Genomic DNA, 18199 nt, shown 5'->3' with positions numbered 1-18199 from the left:
AGATGGTAGGAAAAGCCATGGGATGAGATTAATGAACCAAGGGAAGAAGTGTAGATAGAAAAGAGGAGGGGACCAAGAACAGAACCCTGAGGTACACCGACAGGCAGAGGGATAGAAGTAGAAGAGGATCCACCAGAGCGAACACTAAAGGTGCGGAGGGAGAGGTAGGAAGAGAACCAGGAAAGGACAGAGCCCTGGAATCCAAGTGAGGACAGGGTATCGAGAAGTATGCTGTGATCGACAGTGTCAAAAGCGGCGGAAAGATCAAGAAGAATGAGGATGGAATATTGACCTCTGGATTTAGCCAGTAATAGGTCATTGGAGACTTTAGTAAGCGCAGTTTCGGTTGAGTGGAGAGGGCGAAAACCAGATTGTAGTGGGTCAAGAATAGCATGTGAGGAGAGAAAATCAAGGCAGCGGCGGTGAACAGCACGCTCAAGTAATTTGGAGAGAAAAGGAAGGAGGGAGATGGGTCGGTAATTAGAGGGACAAGTAGGGTTGAGTGAAGGCTTCTTAAGGAGAAGTGTGACCACAGCACGTTTAAAGGCAGCAGGGACAGTCGCAGTGGAAAGTGAGAGGTTGAGAATGTGACAGATAAAAGGAATAAGAGCAGGAGAGATGGCATTAAGAAGGTGGGTGGGAATGGGATCAGAGGAACAGGTGGTACATTTTGAGGAAGAAAGGAGAAGTGTAGTTTCCTCAATAGTAACTTGAGGAAAGGGAATGAGGGGAAGGAGAGAGAGGGGAACGGACTAGTGGAGGGAGAGGTGGTGAGGTAGAGAAAGCAAGGTTTATCTTTTGAACCTTGTTGTGAAAGAATTCAGCAAGGGTCTGAGGAGATAATGAAGGGGGAGTTGGGGGAGGGGCACCTTGAGGAGAGATTTCAATGTGGTGAAGAGAAGTCGAGGATTAGAGCCACACTGGTCTCCAGCAGGGGAATTTGTGACATCCAAAAGACCATGTTCAAGCTCATAGTAATCCTTTTATCATCTTCTAACTCCTCTCAACATGTTACTCATCCCCTTTGCTGCACCATCTTGCTGCATTTTATTTCCTAACTCGTCCTCTTGGGCTCGGCTTACTTCCCTGGATACTCCCACCAATGACCTTCTATAAGGGCTCTATCCTCTCAGTAACCCCATATAACAGGGGGGTTACACTAAAGATAAGAATCAAATCACATATGCCACAAATCAAAACAAAGGTGACACCTCTGTGGATGAGCATTTTTCAGAACCAGGACATTGTATCAATGACGTTGTGGTCAGAATGCTAAGAAGTAACTTTAAAACAATTCAGGAACATAAGATCTTTAAAGTTAAAGATGATAAAATATTTTGATACCCTCCTGACAGGACTGGGCTTTCAATCTTATTATGAACCATAAAGTTATAAGGCAAGGCTTTTTCTTTTTCTCACTCTTCCCTCCCCATACTTACATTTCTACTACTACTACTACTATTTAGCATTTCTATAGCGCTACAAGGCGTACACAGCGCTGCACAAACATAGAAGAAAGACAGTCCCTGCTCAAAGAGCTTACAATTTCCCTCAAGAATTTCATTGGAATGCTTTTGGATAAGGCATTTTCCTAGGTTGGGGAGGTGGGGAGGAGGGTTGCCTTTTTTTGGTCAAAGTAGTAGGGTTTAGGTTAGGGGCAGGATGGTTGTGCTAGGGTCTGATTTGTTAATGGAATGTTAGGTCTGTCATGGGGGGGTATGGATGTCAATTGGGGGGTGGGGTTCAGAGTTGAGTCAGAGGGCAGTTTTTGTGTTGGGGTATTGGAGCTGGTTCAGGGTGGTTGGTGAGCCATTAGGAAGGGGAATAAGTATTGCATTTGGGTGGTTAGGGAGATATTGGTGGAGTATCGTAGCTATGTGCAAGAGGTTTGGGGAGTCATCGTGGGGGATCAGAGTTTTTTTCAGGGGTTGGGGAGCCATTGGGAGATTAGAGTTGTATTCTGGGGAGGGGGTTGGTGAATTGTGGCATTGCTGCGGTTAGCTGTCATGTTAATGCATGACTACAGTGCCAATAAGCATGTTGCAGTAACTGCAAAACTTACTGCACCTTAATAAAAGGCCCCTAAATTAGACTGTCAGAATTGATCTGGGTAAAACTCAAATCAAACTAAAAAATTTATATAAATAAAAAAACAAACCTAAAAAATGTAATTAAAAAAGTGTGCTCAGAAAAGTATCCCATGTTCTCTTAGCAAAATTGTTTGGAGATCTCCTTCTCAATCATTTTTTACGGCGTTCCTTTCCTCTCTAATTTACTCCCCTGTTTACTAAGCTGCATGCTAATGCCTATACTGCCCATTTGCTTTGAATGGGCTGTGTTGGCATTGCCGCTTGTCTTAGTAAACAGGGGGGTTAGATTGTAAACCACTTTGAGCATCCCCTCAACTAGCAGTACACCAAGAACCTTGTAAACAATATGCATCCTTTATTTGTGAAATTGAAAGTAGAGAGTGCATTTATCTCAGCTAGACTTTTCTTCTTGAATTAGCAGATTCAATAACTCTCATAATATCCCTAAACAGTTCTTCATTTCAAAAGTCTCTACATCCATTCCTCTTGAAGTGAACCTTCAAGAGCAAAGGACAAAAATAGTATAAATCCTACAAATCATCCACTGCATGTCCTTGATCTAGTTCTCTGGTCACCCAATCAAAACAATTAATGGTTATGTCCACTTTCAGTTTTTTAAGTTGTTCATGAACACTTTCTTCAGTAAATGGTATGATATCTACTCCATTCCACTGTATACTTTTCTCAGCTAAGCATGGTCATTCTGCAGGATTTGCTTTTACAAACATAGAACAAAAGTATTTCCTTTCTGTCATTACTCTCCACATAGCAGTCCTTAGCATCGTTATAGTTCTGTCTCTAGCCTTCTTGCTTTTCCTGGCATACCTGAAAAAGTCTTCAAAGCTCACTTTACGCTTTTAGTTGGATATCCACAATGAATATTCATGAGAGAGATTTGCATGCACTGACTCCACTTTTTGCAAATCCCTCTCATGAATATTCATTGTTGATATCCTGAAACCTGACTGGCTGGGGTGCCTCTAGGACCAGGTTTGGGAACCACTAGCCTAGCCATTTATAGCTCTGTGCTTTTGTCAGCCTTATTTTTTTCTTTGCCTGTTTGAGCTTTAGCTGTTATGTTTTTGTGTTTTCCTTTTCTTTTCTTGTGTTCTGTATTTTGTGAATGCTTTTTTAAAAATTTGCTTTAACAATTTTATGAAGCGTTTTTTAAAAATTTACTTTTTAACAATATGCATTTCAAAATCAAAATCAAAAGGAGAGACAGACTTAAATCTAAAGGTAGTACGTATAGGTAACCAAAGAGGGAAAGAAGTATCAGTCCCCCAATGCTCAGCTTTACAATTCCACCCCCCCCCCCCCCAAATTTAGGAAGCAGAACCTGAAACATTACTCTCTAAATCCAGCAAGACTTATGGAAAATTGCTTCTCTTAATGAGATCACAAGAGACATCAGAAGCAAAAAGGCCTTCTTGCACAGTTTAGTGGCTCGTGCTGCATCTGGAAAAATTTGTATAAAAATCCCCAGAAAACACTTCACCCTTTTTTCCCCCAAGTTAAGGTCTGAAAACCAAAAGCAAGTTAACCTTGGACAAGATTGTAACATACTGTCTTGAGGCATTAAAACATCTACTTCCCCTCTTCTCATATCAGATACTTTGTTGCGTATTAGGATTAAAATAACAACTAGACACAGAAAAACTTCCTGCATTCTCAAATGCTAAAACTTTCTTAAGATATTTCTTAAACAAAACCTTATGGGATAATAATCTAGTTTGTGGGACATTTAACAATTGTAAATTCTTGGTCCTTGATCTGTGTTCAAATTACTTCTAACTGCACATGAATAATCAAGAATCCTTAATAAAAGAATTGGAACCTGCATGATGATGACACCTTGGCAACTAGCATAGAAACATAATAACAGAAAAATGAAGGCAGATAAACTACTACTATTACTACTACTACCACTTATAATTTCTATAGCACTACTAGATGTACGCAGCGCTGTACACTTGAACATGAAGAGACAGTCCCGGCTCGACAGATCTTACAATCTAATTAGGACAGACAAATAGGACAAATAAGAGATAAGGGAATTACTAAGGTGGAGATGATACAATAAGGGTACTGAACAAGTGAGTAAGGGTTAGGAGTTAAAAGCAGCATCAAAAAAGTGGACTTTTAGCCTTGATTTGAAGACCATGTGCCATCTACTCTCCCTATCACTCCCTTAGAGATCCTATGTACTTGTCCCAAGCTTTTTTGAATTTAGTTTTCGTCTCCACTAATGATATCAAAAGACTTGAGATGGTTCAGAGGAAGGTGACAAAAATAACATAGGGCTTGAGCCAAAAGATGAATGAAAAGAGACTTGAAGACCTGAATATATATACCTTAGAGGAAGGGAGAGATTGAGGGGGGGGGGGGGGGGAATAAGATACAGACATTTAAATAAGGATATTAATATGCAAACTTTTTCAGAGACGGGTAAGTGGTAGAACTAGAGATCAAGTTGAGGTTGCAAGATGTTAGTCTTGAGAGCAATGTCACGAAATACAGAAGGTGAGGTTGTGAAGACAACAGTAATGACATTGCAAAAATGTGTGGGATAAACACTCAAGATACCTACAGAGGATCCCTATATAGAAAAAGGATAGACTCCACTTAAAATAAAACTTAAATGACCTTGTAGCTGGAGTTTTCTTTGATGGCGGATCTAGAGTTTAGGCAGTAAGACCAATGCTGGGCAGACTTCTATGGTGTATGGGTCCCATAAATGGCAGTAACATATTAGGTTGTTGTTACATTTGTACCCCGCCCTTTCCCACTCATGGCAGGCTCAATGCGGCTTACATGGGGCAATGGAGGGTTAAGTGACTTGCCCAGAGTCACAAGGAGCTGCCTGTGCCTGAAGTGGGAATCGAACTCAGTTCCCCAGGACCAAAGTCCACCACCCTAACCACTAGGCCACTCCTCCACTCCTTCAAGGCTGGAGTGGGCTTCAGCAGCAACTCCAGTAGTTGAGAAGCAGAACCAGTGCCGGGCAGGCTTCTAGTGTCTGTGGCACAAAATTTGCAGGGAGAGACAGAAAATATGCCAGTGTTTAATCATGAAGAAGTGAAACTTGCGCAGTGTGCCAGATATAACTCTGATCACCTCGTTGGGCAGACTGAAAATTACTATGTTGCTGTTCCAGTGTGCTGTCACCCCATCTGTGACCCACCACTTTGTCCTTAAAGAAATGGCCACAAGAAGTAAAATGTCTAACAAATAGTAACATAGTTGATGACGGCAGAAAAAAGACTTGCACGGTCCATCCAGTCTGCCCAACAAGACAACTCATGTGTACTAGTTTTTGTGTATACCCTACTTTGATTTGTACCTGTGCTCTTCAGGGCACAGACCGTATAAGTCTGCCCAGCACTATCCCCGCCTCCCAACCACCAGCCCCGCCTCCCAACCACCGGCTCTGGCACAGACCATATAAGTCTGCCCAGCACTATCCCTGCCTCCCAACCTCCAGTCCCGCCTCCCACCACCGGCTCTGGCACAGACCGTATAAGTTTGCCCAGCACTATCCCTGCCTCCCAACCTCCAGTCCTGCCTCCCACCACCGGCTCTGGCACAGACCGTATAAGTCTGCCCAGCACTATCCTCGCCTCCCAACCTCCAGCCCCGCCTCCCATTACCGGCTCTGCTATCCAATCTCGGTTAAGCTTCTGAGGATCCATTCCTTCTGAACAGGATTCCTTTATGTTTATCCCACGCATGTTTGGATTCCGTTACCGTTTTCATCTCCACCACCTCCCGGGGGAGGGCATTCCAAGCATCCACCACTCTCTCCATGAAGAAATACTTCCTGACATTTTTCTTGAGTCTGCCCCCCTTCAATCTCATTTCATGTCCTCTCATTCTATCGCCTTCGTATCTCCAGAAAAGAAGCTAATAATTAATAAAGTAATATTGTCAGCATATGTGTAGAAAATTATCTCTAATTTTGCTAATGTTTTCCCTAGTGTACTCATCAGAACATTGGAAAGTATCTTGAAAACCAGACTGCCTTGTTGAGTCTCAAGGAGTGGGTTGAGTAGCCCTGCATTATAGCAGTGATTCTCAACCCTGGCCTTGAGACATACCTAGTCAGTTGAGTTTTTGGGATGCCCAACAAGATAAACTCATATGCGCTACTTTATAAGTATACCTGACCTTGATTTGTATCTACCATTTTCAGGGCACAGACTGTAGAAGCCCCGCCTCCCAACCACCGGTGCTGCCACCCAATCTCTGCTAAGCTTCTGAGGATCCATTCCTTCTGAACAGGATTCCTTTGTTTATCCCACACATTTTTTAATTCCATTACCGTTTTCATCTCCAGCACCTCCTGCTGGAGGGCATTCCAAGTATCCACCACTCTCTCTGTGAAAAAATACTTACTGACATTTTTCTTGAGTCTGCCCCCCTTCAACCTCATTTCATGTCCTCTAGTTCTACCGCCTTCCCGTCTCTGGAACAGGTTTATTTGCAGATTAATACCTTTCAAATATTTGAACGTCTGTATCATATCACCCCTGTTTCTCCTTTCCTCCAGGGTGTACATGTTCAGGTCAGCAAGTCTCTCCTCATACGTTTTGTAACACAAATCCCATACCATTTTTGTAGCTTTTCTTTGCACCGCTTCAGTTTTTTTTACATCCTTAGCAAGATACGGCCTCCAAAACTGAATACAATACTCCAGGTGGGGCCTCACCAACGACTTGTACAGGTGCATCAACACCTCCTTTCTTCTGCTGGTCACACCTCTGTATATACAGCCTAGCAACCTTCTGGCTACAGCCACCGCCTTGTCACACTGTTTCGTCACCTTCAGATCCTCAGATACTATCACCCCAAGGTCCCTCTCCCTGTCTGTACATATCAGACTCTCACCGCCTAACTCGTCTCCCATGGATTTCTACTCCCTAAGTGCATCACTTTGCATTTCATGAGAGAAATTTTCATATAGCAAAGACCCATTGTATACAAATTTATCTTATGAATATTCATTATGGTAATCTTGAAAACTTGACCAGCAAGGTGTGCCCTATATGCGGGGGGGGGGGGGGGGGGGGGGGGGGGGTAACCTTTTTGGAGAGAAGGTTGAGGAGGTCAAAAAAACATACTGATACCATCTCTTGTGTCTGTCCCACTGGCGCCTTCTGCATTCTGTTACTATAGATTGTATTCTTTTGTTACTAAGTAAGCCACATTGAGCCTGCGATGAGAGGGAATACAAATGTAATAAATAAATAAAAAATAATAATAATATAGGAGAAGGTTGAGAAGCACTACACTAAGAAAACACCCAGTGTCAAAACTAGACGTGCATATGTCTAAGGTTCCAAAGGGAGATGATTTTTCTAGATTCTGGCAGCTCTGATAGCCGAGTTAGGCAGGAAAGAACGCAGAGTTAACCTTATTTGTAAGTTTCACAGAATCATTGCTCTGGTAAGGGCTGATTCAGATTGAGTTGGAAGCCCTAAGAAGCAGGAGGCAATTACTGGAACACAACGAAGGCGGATGGTTTCCTTCCACACAGCAGGGAATTGTGACTCATGGGGATGAACCCAATCTCATTTCCAAGAAAATTGCATCCTTATTCAAAGGATGTAGGAAAAAAATGGAATGTGAACTGACTGTAGTAACACGTAATCCAGAGGTGAAAAAGCTAAGGAAACTTATAAAAGATCTTCAGCCCCTATTTGTGGAAGATGAATTACTAAAAGAAATATTTCCTGCTCCCCCAATTCTAACTATTCGCCAATCACCTAACCTGATTTATTGCAGGATTTTGTGCAATTTTCACCTATTTGGGATTCTGTTTAGAGTTTATTTCTTAATATAATAACATGTTACTATGTTAAGAAGTAAACTCTAAACAGAATCCCAAATAGGTGAAAATGGTACCTGGTCAAAATAGCCCTGACAAAAAAAGCTTCAAACAAAAAAGCTCCCAACATAATAGCCCCAGACATAACAGCCATTGTCAAAATGGCCTGCCCACAATATAGCCCTTGACAAATTAGCCCCCCAACAAAAGGGCCCGATCAGGCTGCCCAGAATATGGCACTGCATTTTTTTTCCTAATAATCTTACATTGCCAAACAGGATAAGGTTGGTAAGACTATGAAAATAATGACTATATATTTATCTACTATAATAAAACTCACCCTCAACGTTCTGAGGACACTGACGTCAATGAAGCCAAGCCCTGACTTCCTTCAAAAAGGTTCGAAGGTTCGTGGTGGTGAAGCCACCAAAATCGCTCCGGGCCCCGCCCTCGAGGGCGGAGCAATGGCAGAACAACGAAAGGGGATGGCAGGGAGGGAGGCGGGGAGGAAATCGCTCCGAGGCCCCTCCCTCGCGTCAAATGTCATGACGGGGGCGGAGCAATGGCAGAACAACGAAGGGGTTGGCCAGGGAGGGAGGGGGGTGGCGACGAAAACCTTGCTAGTGCCCGTTTCATTTGCTCTGAAATGGGCCTCTTTTACTAGTATATATATATATATATACAGTGGTGGAAATAAGTATTTGATCCCTTGCTGATTTTGTAAGTTTGCCCACTGACAAAGACATGAGCAGCCCATAATTGAAGGGTAGGTTATTGGTAACAGTGAGAGATAGCACATCACAAATTAAATCCGGAAAATCACATTGTGGAAAGTATATGAATTTATTTGCATTCTGCAGAGGGAAATAAGTATTTAATCCCTCTGGCAAACAAGACCTAATACTTGGTGGCAAAACCCTTGTTGGCAAGCACAGCGGTCAGACGTCTTCTGTAGTTGATGATGAGGTTTGCACACATGTCAGGAGGAATTTTGGTCCACTCCTCTTTGCAGATCATCTCTAAATCATTAAGAGTTCTGGGCTGTCGCTTGGCAACTCGCAGCTTCAGCTCCCTCCATAAGTTTTCAATGGGATTAAGGTCTGGTGACTGGCTAGGCCACTCCATGACCCTAATGTGCTTCTTCCTGAGCCACTCCTTTGTTGCCTTGGCTGTATGTTTTGGGTCATTGTCGTGCTGGAAGACCCAGCCACGACCCATTTTTAAGGCCCTGGCGGAGGGAAGGAGGTTGTCACTCAGAATTGTACGGTACATGGCCCCATCCATTCTCCCATTGATGCGGTGAAGTAGTCCTGTGCCCTTAGCAGAGAAACACCCCCAAACATAACATTTCCACCTCCATGCTTGACAGTGGGGACGGTGTTCTTGGGTCATAGGCAGCATTTCTCTTCCTCCAAACACGGCGAGTTGAGTTCATGCCAAAGAGCTCAATTTTTGTCTCATCTGACCACAGCACCTTCTCCCAATCACTCTCGGCATCATCCAGGTGTTCACTGGCAAACTTCAGACGGGCCGTCACATGTGCCTTCCGGAGCAGGGGGACCTTGCGGGCACTGCAGGATTGCAATCCGTTATGTCGTAATGTGTTACCAATGGTTTTCGTGGTGACAGTGGTCCCAGCTGCCTTGAGATCATTGACAAGTTCCCCCCTTGTAGTTGTAGGCTGATTTCTAACCTTCCTCATGATCAAGGATACCCCACGAGGTGAGATTTTGCGTGGAGCCCCAGATCTTTGTCGATTGACAGTCATTTTGTACTTCTTCCATTTTCTTACTATGGCACCAACAGTTGTCTCCTTCTCGCCCAGCATCTTACTGATGGTTTTGTAGCCCATTCCAGCCTTGTGCAGGTGTATGATCTTGTCCCTGACATCCTTAGACAGCTCCTTGCTCTTGGCCATTTTGTAGAGGTTAGAGTCTGACTGATTCACTGAGTCTGTGGACAGGTGTCTTTCATACAGGTGACCATTGCCGACAGCTGTCTGTCATGCAGGTAACGAGTTGATTTGGAGCATCTACCTGGTCTGTAGGGGCCAGATCTCTTACTGGTTGGTGGGGGATCAAATACTTATTTCCCTCTGCAGAATGCAAATAAATTCATATACTTTCCACAATGTGATTTTCCGGATTTAATTTGTGATGTGCTATCTCTCACTGTTACCAATAACCTACCCTTCAATTATGGGCTGCTCATGTCTTTGTCAGTGGGCAAACTTACAAAATCAGCAAGGGATCAAATACTTATTTCCACCACTGTATATATATATATATATATATATATATATATATATATATATATATATATATATATATATATATATATATATTTTAAATTAGCATGTTGATGGAAGAATAGTTTCCTTAAACAGCAGATCATGAATACCAGTTGGTAGCTATAGAATTTTGTTTATTTATATATGCTTTATACAATGCAGTGCTGGTAGGAGCCTTTAGTAGTGAAGATTTCACTCACAGTTTATCATCTTTTTTTGTGATGTTATTTTTTTCTAGGGGGCTATTTTGTCAAGGGTTTTTTCTGGGAGGGGCTATTTTGTTAGGGACTGATTTATCAAGGACTATTTTGTTACAAGGCTGTTTTGTCAGGGCTTTTTTAACAGGGCTATTTTGTCAGGGTGCCGGTGAAAATGACACAAAATCCTGCAAGACACCATGATGCATGTTATACTAGCACATATCACAGGGCCTAACAGCTTATCCCCATGGGCAAGACATTCAGAATAAAGGGTTCACAGTCATGCTTCTCATGCAGTATATATGATCCAATGCAAATGTGAAGAGGATAGCTATATTTGAGAAGCCAAAAATTCAGCACACATATCAATTTTGATACAAATAACATAAAAACCAATATAGAAAAAAAATAGTATGACAGCTCAATAGATGAACATTTCTCAAATGATGATTTATCCCTTAATGACTTTACAATAAAGTATTTCCTCATCTCTTTCTATTCCCCCCACCCCTTTCACTTAGATGTACTAACATTTACAGACAGCTTAAAACCTAGATGAATTTGTACTATTTAAACCGATATAACTTCATTATTTCTTCTCTGATCTGATGAAGAGGAGATATCTCCAAAAGCTTGTCAAAGATACTTTGTTAGTCCAGTAAAATTGTGTCACCTAAAGCTCGAATGTTATTCTTATTTCCAGACCGCAACACTGCACAAACCTTTCCCATTGCTCTTTCCAGATCCTCAGTGTTGACTTTGATATTTCATGTTTTCTCTTGCAATAAAATGCTAGCCAAAGTAACTTCTTCACTGAAGATATGTGTTTGCATTATTTACCTTATTCTTTGTAATATGTCTTTGTTGTGTTTTAAGGTCTGCACACACATTACAGCCTTCCTCAGGGGATGAAGTCTCCAGTAACGTATCTGTCCAACTTTACAACGGAGAGACTCAGCAGCTGATAATAAAACTGGAGAACATTGGAAAAGAACCTTTGGAAAAGTTGGAGGTCATATCCAAAACTGTCAGCACTAAAGGTATGCACCATTATATACATTTTGGGGAACAGGTTCTATTCCCACTGGTGCCTAACAATCAGCAGTGGCTTGAGATCCTGGGGAATCAGGTTCAATTCCCTGTGCAGCTCCAATTGACCCTGGGCAAGTCACTTAGCCCTCAATTGCCCCAGGTACAATATACTAATAAGATTTGTGAGCCAATTAGGGACAATGCAAATACCTGTACAATTGTATGTAAACCGCTTTGACTTGTGCTTGAAAGAGGCGGTATATCAAAATTAATAAATGATAAATGAAAACTCTATAACTGGGTGGGCAGTAGGCGCCTGTGCTATAATAGAACCTAGTCATCTAAGCAACCCAGTTTTTGTCACAGTATGAGTTTTTGTTTTGTTTTTGTAAAATAATATTGACTTCACAGTTCTGGTGGGTGGTGTGAGTTTAGGTTATGGACCATTTAACTGTTTGCAACAGTTACCCTGAAGAATGACTTGTATGTTTAATATTACAAAAGCTTTGAGACAGTGCCGTAGCGAGGGTGCCTGACACCCGGGGCGGGTCGCTGCTGCGCCTCCCCCCGGGTGCAGGGCACGGCGCACCCCCCCCCCGAAATGCACCCTCCCCCGAAACGCACCCTCCTCCCCGAAACGCACCCTTATCTTGTAGCGGAGGGCAGGCGGAAGGGCCGATCTGCCCCCAGTGCACGTTACTGGGAGCTGCGTCGGCTCTGCTGCTTCCCTGCTTTCTCTGCCCCGGAACAGGAAGTAACCTGTTCCGTGGCAGAAAGAGCAGGGAACCAGCGAGCCGACACCCCCCCAGCGGCATGCACCCGGGGCGGACAGCCCCACCGCCTCCCCCTTCCTACGCCACTGCTTTGAGATGCTTTCTGCAGAACAGATTGATATCTCTGTGCCATGCCATAGTAATTTTGAGACCTTATTCTTTATTCCTCCCCCCCACCAACAGAAAAGCTGTATGGTGACTTCCTGAGCTGGGACATAGAAGAAGCTCTCTCCCAGTTCCCCTTGAAGCCTGGAATGATTGCAACTTTTACTGTCCATGTTAAAGTGAAGCTGGACTTCTCCTGTCAGGAAAACCTACTACAAGATTTAAATGATGGTAAGATAAAGTGATACTTGATTTAAGCCCTGATATTTTTCACAAATGGTTTCACTGGTCATTGACAGGCAGCATTTAAATTATTGTATAAGATACGAAAGAAACAAAGATAGTTAATTTTATTTTGAATCCATACTTGTGACAACCTAAGTTGCACCAATTGTATTCTGTTTTATTTGCGGGGCTTGTCCTTTTTGCTCTTTAGTCTCATTGATACAGTGCATTTTACTTTGTCCTCAGAAGCAAAACTGTTTGGCTACTATAATTTGCAGAAGTCACATCTTCCATCTTATCTTAATCTAAAAATGCTTCTGTCTTCCTGTCACACTGCACACATTCATATGCTCTCTGTGCAGGCTGCCAATGTCTTCAGTGTCAGGGGAGTTACTTTTTGTATTAGGTAAGCAATAACAGCTATACGTTTTAATTTTTTTCAGTGGTTCTTGTTATAACCATGCGTAATAGAGAGGGATCTGAGAGGATAAGGGTAGGTGGGTGGTGGGTAAGTTTAGGGTGTTTTATAATTTGCAGAAGATTCTAAGAAACCAAGATCCTCTGTACAAGTGTTCTCAACATGGAAGTTTGGGTTACAAGGTGGGGTGGGGGTGGGGGGGGGGAGAGCTGGGAGGGTTTAGTGGTTTGGGTACGTTACTCTTCTAATGTGTGGTCCAGTACTCCTAGTAGTTCTATGAGATATCGATGTGACCTTACATGGTGGGTATAATATTGGTTCAGGTAATAGTTATATGTGGATAAACTAGGAGGTAGAGATAGAAGAACAATAACCTCTAGAGCCACAATAATTACCTGCAATGTGGGAAGAGAGGGAGTAAAGATGGAGGGTGGAATCATTATTGTGTTCATTAATGTTTAATCAGGACTTGTTATACCACCCTTTCTTCAAAAAGGTCAGAACGGTGTACAGTTTTAAAATCAGTAAAACAGATTAGAATGGAATTCCATTAATGACAGGAAAGTATTTACTCATCAAAGAAGAAGAAATACACTCGTTCGCTTAAAAACAAAGCAAAATAAAAAATGTTTCCTCTGTCACTTGAGTTGTTCCATAAAGCAGGATATCAGGCATATTTAAGGCAAAGTATTGAAGGCTAAATGAAAAAAGTAAGTCTTAAAATGGATAAAAGAAGTTTCTGCTCTAATATGTGAGGGTAAGTTGTTCCAAAGATATGGCGCTAGAAAGTAATACACTGGTATGTGTGCTGTCAAAGTTCTATGGTTATGTTACCTTTATTCTAATCATGTCTGTTTTTAATATTATTGTCCATTTGAAACACCAATAAAATTATTTAAACTTAGATAATCATGCCTAATATATCATAATGTGGTCACAGGTTCTAAAAGAGTCACAAGACAAATACCTTGAATTCTCTTAAGTTCAAAATCCTTCAATTTTTTGCCAACAATCAACATCATCTCTTAAATTATGTTTAAATCTGTTTTTTATTAAAGAACAGTCATATTCTACATCATATGTATACAGTTCTGCCATGTATACCTATAACCAAGGATTCAACAAAACTTTCCTCATAGGATTATACATGTTATAAATGAATGTTATCGCCTTGTCTCCTAAGCCTTCAATAACAAAAACTTCTGCATTGACAGCTTTCATTATACATCTAAAGTTAGTTTTCTTTTATCTCCCCTTTCCCCCCCATTCTCTTCCCCTTCCCCCCTCCCCCCTTGGTCTTTATAAGTCATAGCATTGTAGTCAGTAATTCAATATGTGACTGCGTGCTGCAGATGTCATTGAGTCCCAAAATGGACTCCAACGCTGTTGGAATCTCACTCCGGTCTCTGATTCCAAGTCCTTTATGGACATGCGCTCCATACGCAATAAGGTCACCATACGAACATGCCACTGCTGCCATGTAGGGTATTGATAGGATAACCATTCTGCCAGGATCGTTTGCTTACCACCAATTATTACTCTCTGTACAAATGCAACATATCCTTTTTTTTTTTGAGGACACTCCCAAGTTTGGGTGTCCAAATAGCAGCAGTGGTTCATAATGCCATGTCTGTCTCCATATCTTGGTGACCCAGACTATGATTTGTTTCCAAAATTGCTGTATACCAACACAAGTCCAAAACATATGGCCCAGAGTAGCCCCTGGGGCACCACATTTGACACAGTCTCCCCAGGGTGATAACCCCATATAAAACGCTCGTTTTGGTGGGATGTATAGGCGCAGGGCTATCTTATATTGTAATTCCCAGTGAGTCGCAAAATCTGTGATTCGTCGTATCTGCTGAACATGGGATTTCAGCTGTTGTTCCAGGATTGTTATTTGTAAGTCTCCAGTCCACAAACGTGCCAATCTGCGGTATTCTAGTTCTGGAGTTGTATCCCGTATATGTCTGTGATGATATGACATCGGTACTCTCTGCTGCGACTCCAAGGTAAAAGCCGAGGAGAGTTCTTCTTGAACATCTTCTGTCATCGACGTCCATGGTATTGTAGAGATATAATGACTCAGCTGTCCATAGTAAAATTTATCACTGTCCAACAATGTATATTCATTTTGCAAGTCTGAAAACGTTCGCATACGCCCTTCTCTAGTTACCACTTGCAACAAATATACTATTCCCTTTTGTTTCCATTTGTGAAATACAGAATACATTTGACCTGGTACAAAAGCAAAGTTATCACATATTTGTAAGTATGGTGTCACTTTTATATCAAAATGGTGTAGTCGGCACACCCATCTCCATATTGCTCTAGCCGTAGTCATAATCCCAGAATGTCTTAATATATATGGCATGGGCGCGCCTGTAGCATGCAGGTAATTGCTAAAGTGTAGTTTCGGCGTAAGGCTCAGTTCTAGGGCTGTATTTGTGTAATCACTGGTACTCCTATACCAATCATTTATATGCCTCATTCCGCTAGCAATATTGAGATAACGAAGGTTCAGGAGTCCCAACCCTCCATATTCTACCGGTATACTTAAAGATTTGACAGACAAACGGGCCCTTTTCCCTTTCCAAAGAAATGCCTGCAGCTGTTGATTCAAAATTTGCTCATCTTTTCTCCTTAAATACAGTGGTATAGTTTGAAAACAATAAATCCATCTGGGGGCTATAATCATATTAAATAATGCTATTCTCCCCAGTAACGATACCGGGAGTGCACTCCAAGTTTGTAAACTTAACTTTGTGTCTGTAAGCAACTTTTGTACATTAAGTTCATATATTTGTGACAACTGGGCTGGAATGCGAATTCCTAAATACTTAATAAATCTCTCCTCCCAAATAAGGGGAAATTTATGTTTCCAATCCTGATTATCTCCCTTAACTACCTCTAATGCTGATGATTTAGACATATTTAGTTTAAGGCCCGATAGTTGTCCATATCTATTTATTTCAGTTAACAGAACTCGCATTGATCTATGTGGGTCAGTGACCACCACCAGCAAGTCATCGGCAAAAGCCAATACCTTCACCTGCTGTCCTGCCACAGATATTCCTGTAATGTTTCTTTGTTTCAGGAGTGTGCGTATAAGTGGTTCTAATGATATTACAAAGAGGGAAGGTGAAAGAGGGCAACCTTGCCTAGTACCCCTCAAAATCTCAAATTCTTTCCCTCTTAATCCATTCACCAACACCTGCGCTCCTGGTTTATAATAAAGAGCCTGCGCCGCCCACAGGAACCAGCCTGTAATTCCCATTGCTTCCATGGTGTGAAACAAGTAATCCCACCCTACCCTGTCAAATGCTTTATCTGCATCTAAACTCACTATTACTGATGGAATCTCCCCCTCTTGGCTAGATGCCATCGCCAGTAATAGGCGGCGCACATTATGTGTGGCTTGTCTATTTCGAACAAAGCCTACTTGTTCCATTCCAATTAATTTAGGCAAAAATTTTGCAAGTCTTTCCGCCAGTATGCCTGCCAACAGTTTAGTATCTACATTCAACAGAGATATTGGTCGGAAATCTTCTGCTCTGTTATGCGGCCTTCCCGGCTTGGGTATTAATGTAATTAAAGCTGAATTGGCATAACGGGGGAAGCCCCTCCTCTCTATCACCTCCTCAAAGTATTCCAGCAATGCCAACTGCGCTTCCTGGGACAAGCTTTTATAATATTCCCCGGAATAGCCATCGGGTCCTGGTGCCTTACGCAATTTAAGTTTCTTAATCGCCTGTTGCAATTCTCCCAGGGTCAATGGCGCATTTAACATAGTCAACTCCTCATTCGTCAATTTTGTGAGTCCCGCCCTTTCCAAGTATTCCTGCATCAGGTTGGGTTCTGGTGGGGCACCGGCCGAGTAAAGTGAGGCGAAATGGTTAGTAAAAGCCTGCCCAATTTCATTTTGTGTGACTATAATTTTACCAGTGTCCTCCTTTAACGCAGTCACCACCCGAGGTGTCCCCCAATTTTTGATAACTCTAGTTAACAGCCTCCCCGTTTTATTACCAAAACGTTGCAACTTATATTTATAGTAAATCGAGGATCTGGTCTCATATTCATGCAATAAAGTATTCAGAGTTATTTGGATTGCTTTCATATTCTCTAAAGCAGTCAATGTGTGTTTTTGCATATAAATTCTCTTCGCTTTCGCTAGCTGTTTTTCTAAGCGCAGGATGTTTGCCACCCGACGTTTTTTCCTAATACTACAATATGCTATAAGGTCACCTCTCAGGACTGCTTTCGAGGCAGACCAAAACAGGATCGGGTCTGTTTGTGCATGTTCCTTATTATTAATGGCATAATCCTCCCATCTATCTGTCAAATATTTCTGAAATAAGGGGTCGTTATGTAAACATGCGGGGTATCTCCATCCTGTTCCTCCACCACCCCCGTCCGTAACCTCGAGGTCTAGCCACACTGATGCATGATCTGATATTTCTTCCGGTCCTATATGGGCTGCCCTTACCTGGGAGAACATAGATCTTTCTAGGAATATATAATCTAACCTCACCACTGTGCCATGTGCCCTGGATCTGTGTGTATAATCTTTTTCCCCAGGATGCATTACTCTCCAGGTATCTATTAAATTTAAAGCTTTTGTAAACATTTTCAATCTTTTCGCCCTTTGCCCTAGGTAATGTGAGGAGGTGGGATTCGAGGTATCTTCTTTTGGATTAGCTACTAAGTTAAAATCACCCAATACTAACAATTTATTGATTTTATGTTGAATACAACTGCTTTCTAGTGAACTGAAGAACCCTGGGTCGTATTCGTTGGGGCCATATACCCCCACTAATAAAAATTCAGTGCCCTGTATCCATACCTTTAAGAGGAGGGTACGCCCGTGTTCTCCTTTCTCCACTACTGAGACTTTACATGCTAATCCTTTTCGAATTAAGACCACCACTCCACCTCGGCGTCCCCTGGCTGCTACGGCATGGCATTCCCCCACCCATGCTCTCTGCAACTTTGCGTGCTCCACATCATTAAGTCTTGTTTCCTGAAGGCAAACTATGTCAGCCCTATACCTTTTTAAAGCCGTTAGGATTTTATTCCGCTTTATAGGGGACGTTATACCCCCCACATTCCAGGATATTATTCTAATTGGCATGCTGTGAAAGTACTGTTATCATTCCCACCATCATCATCATACAAAGGAGCCCCCTTACTCATTGAGCACACATTGAACCGTGTCAGAGTTCTCATAATCTGTGCACAT

The 18199-nt window shown here is 42.2% G+C and overlaps 1 protein-coding gene across 3 annotated transcripts in view; it reads left to right on the top strand.

Annotated features, from left to right (window-relative positions):
• The window catches only part of TRAPPC9 (trafficking protein particle complex 9), a 1491395-nt gene that overhangs the window by 297701 nt on the left and 1175495 nt on the right, over nt 1-18199 (top strand). For all 3 annotated transcript variants that reach the window (XM_030219557.1, XM_030219566.1, XM_030219550.1), the window contains 2 exons: nt 11284-11447; nt 12396-12548. In XM_030219557.1, the coding sequence (XP_030075417.1) occupies nt 11284-11447; nt 12396-12548 (317 nt within the window). The remainder of the gene's footprint in view (nt 1-11283; nt 11448-12395; nt 12549-18199) is intronic.

This window comes from Microcaecilia unicolor, chromosome 1, assembly GCF_901765095.1.
Source record: "Microcaecilia unicolor chromosome 1, aMicUni1.1, whole genome shotgun sequence".
Classification (NCBI taxonomy): domain Eukaryota; kingdom Metazoa; phylum Chordata; class Amphibia; order Gymnophiona; family Siphonopidae; genus Microcaecilia; species Microcaecilia unicolor.
The sequence above is the reverse complement of the archived record's forward strand: the minus strand, read 5'-3'. Positions and strand labels throughout refer to the sequence as shown.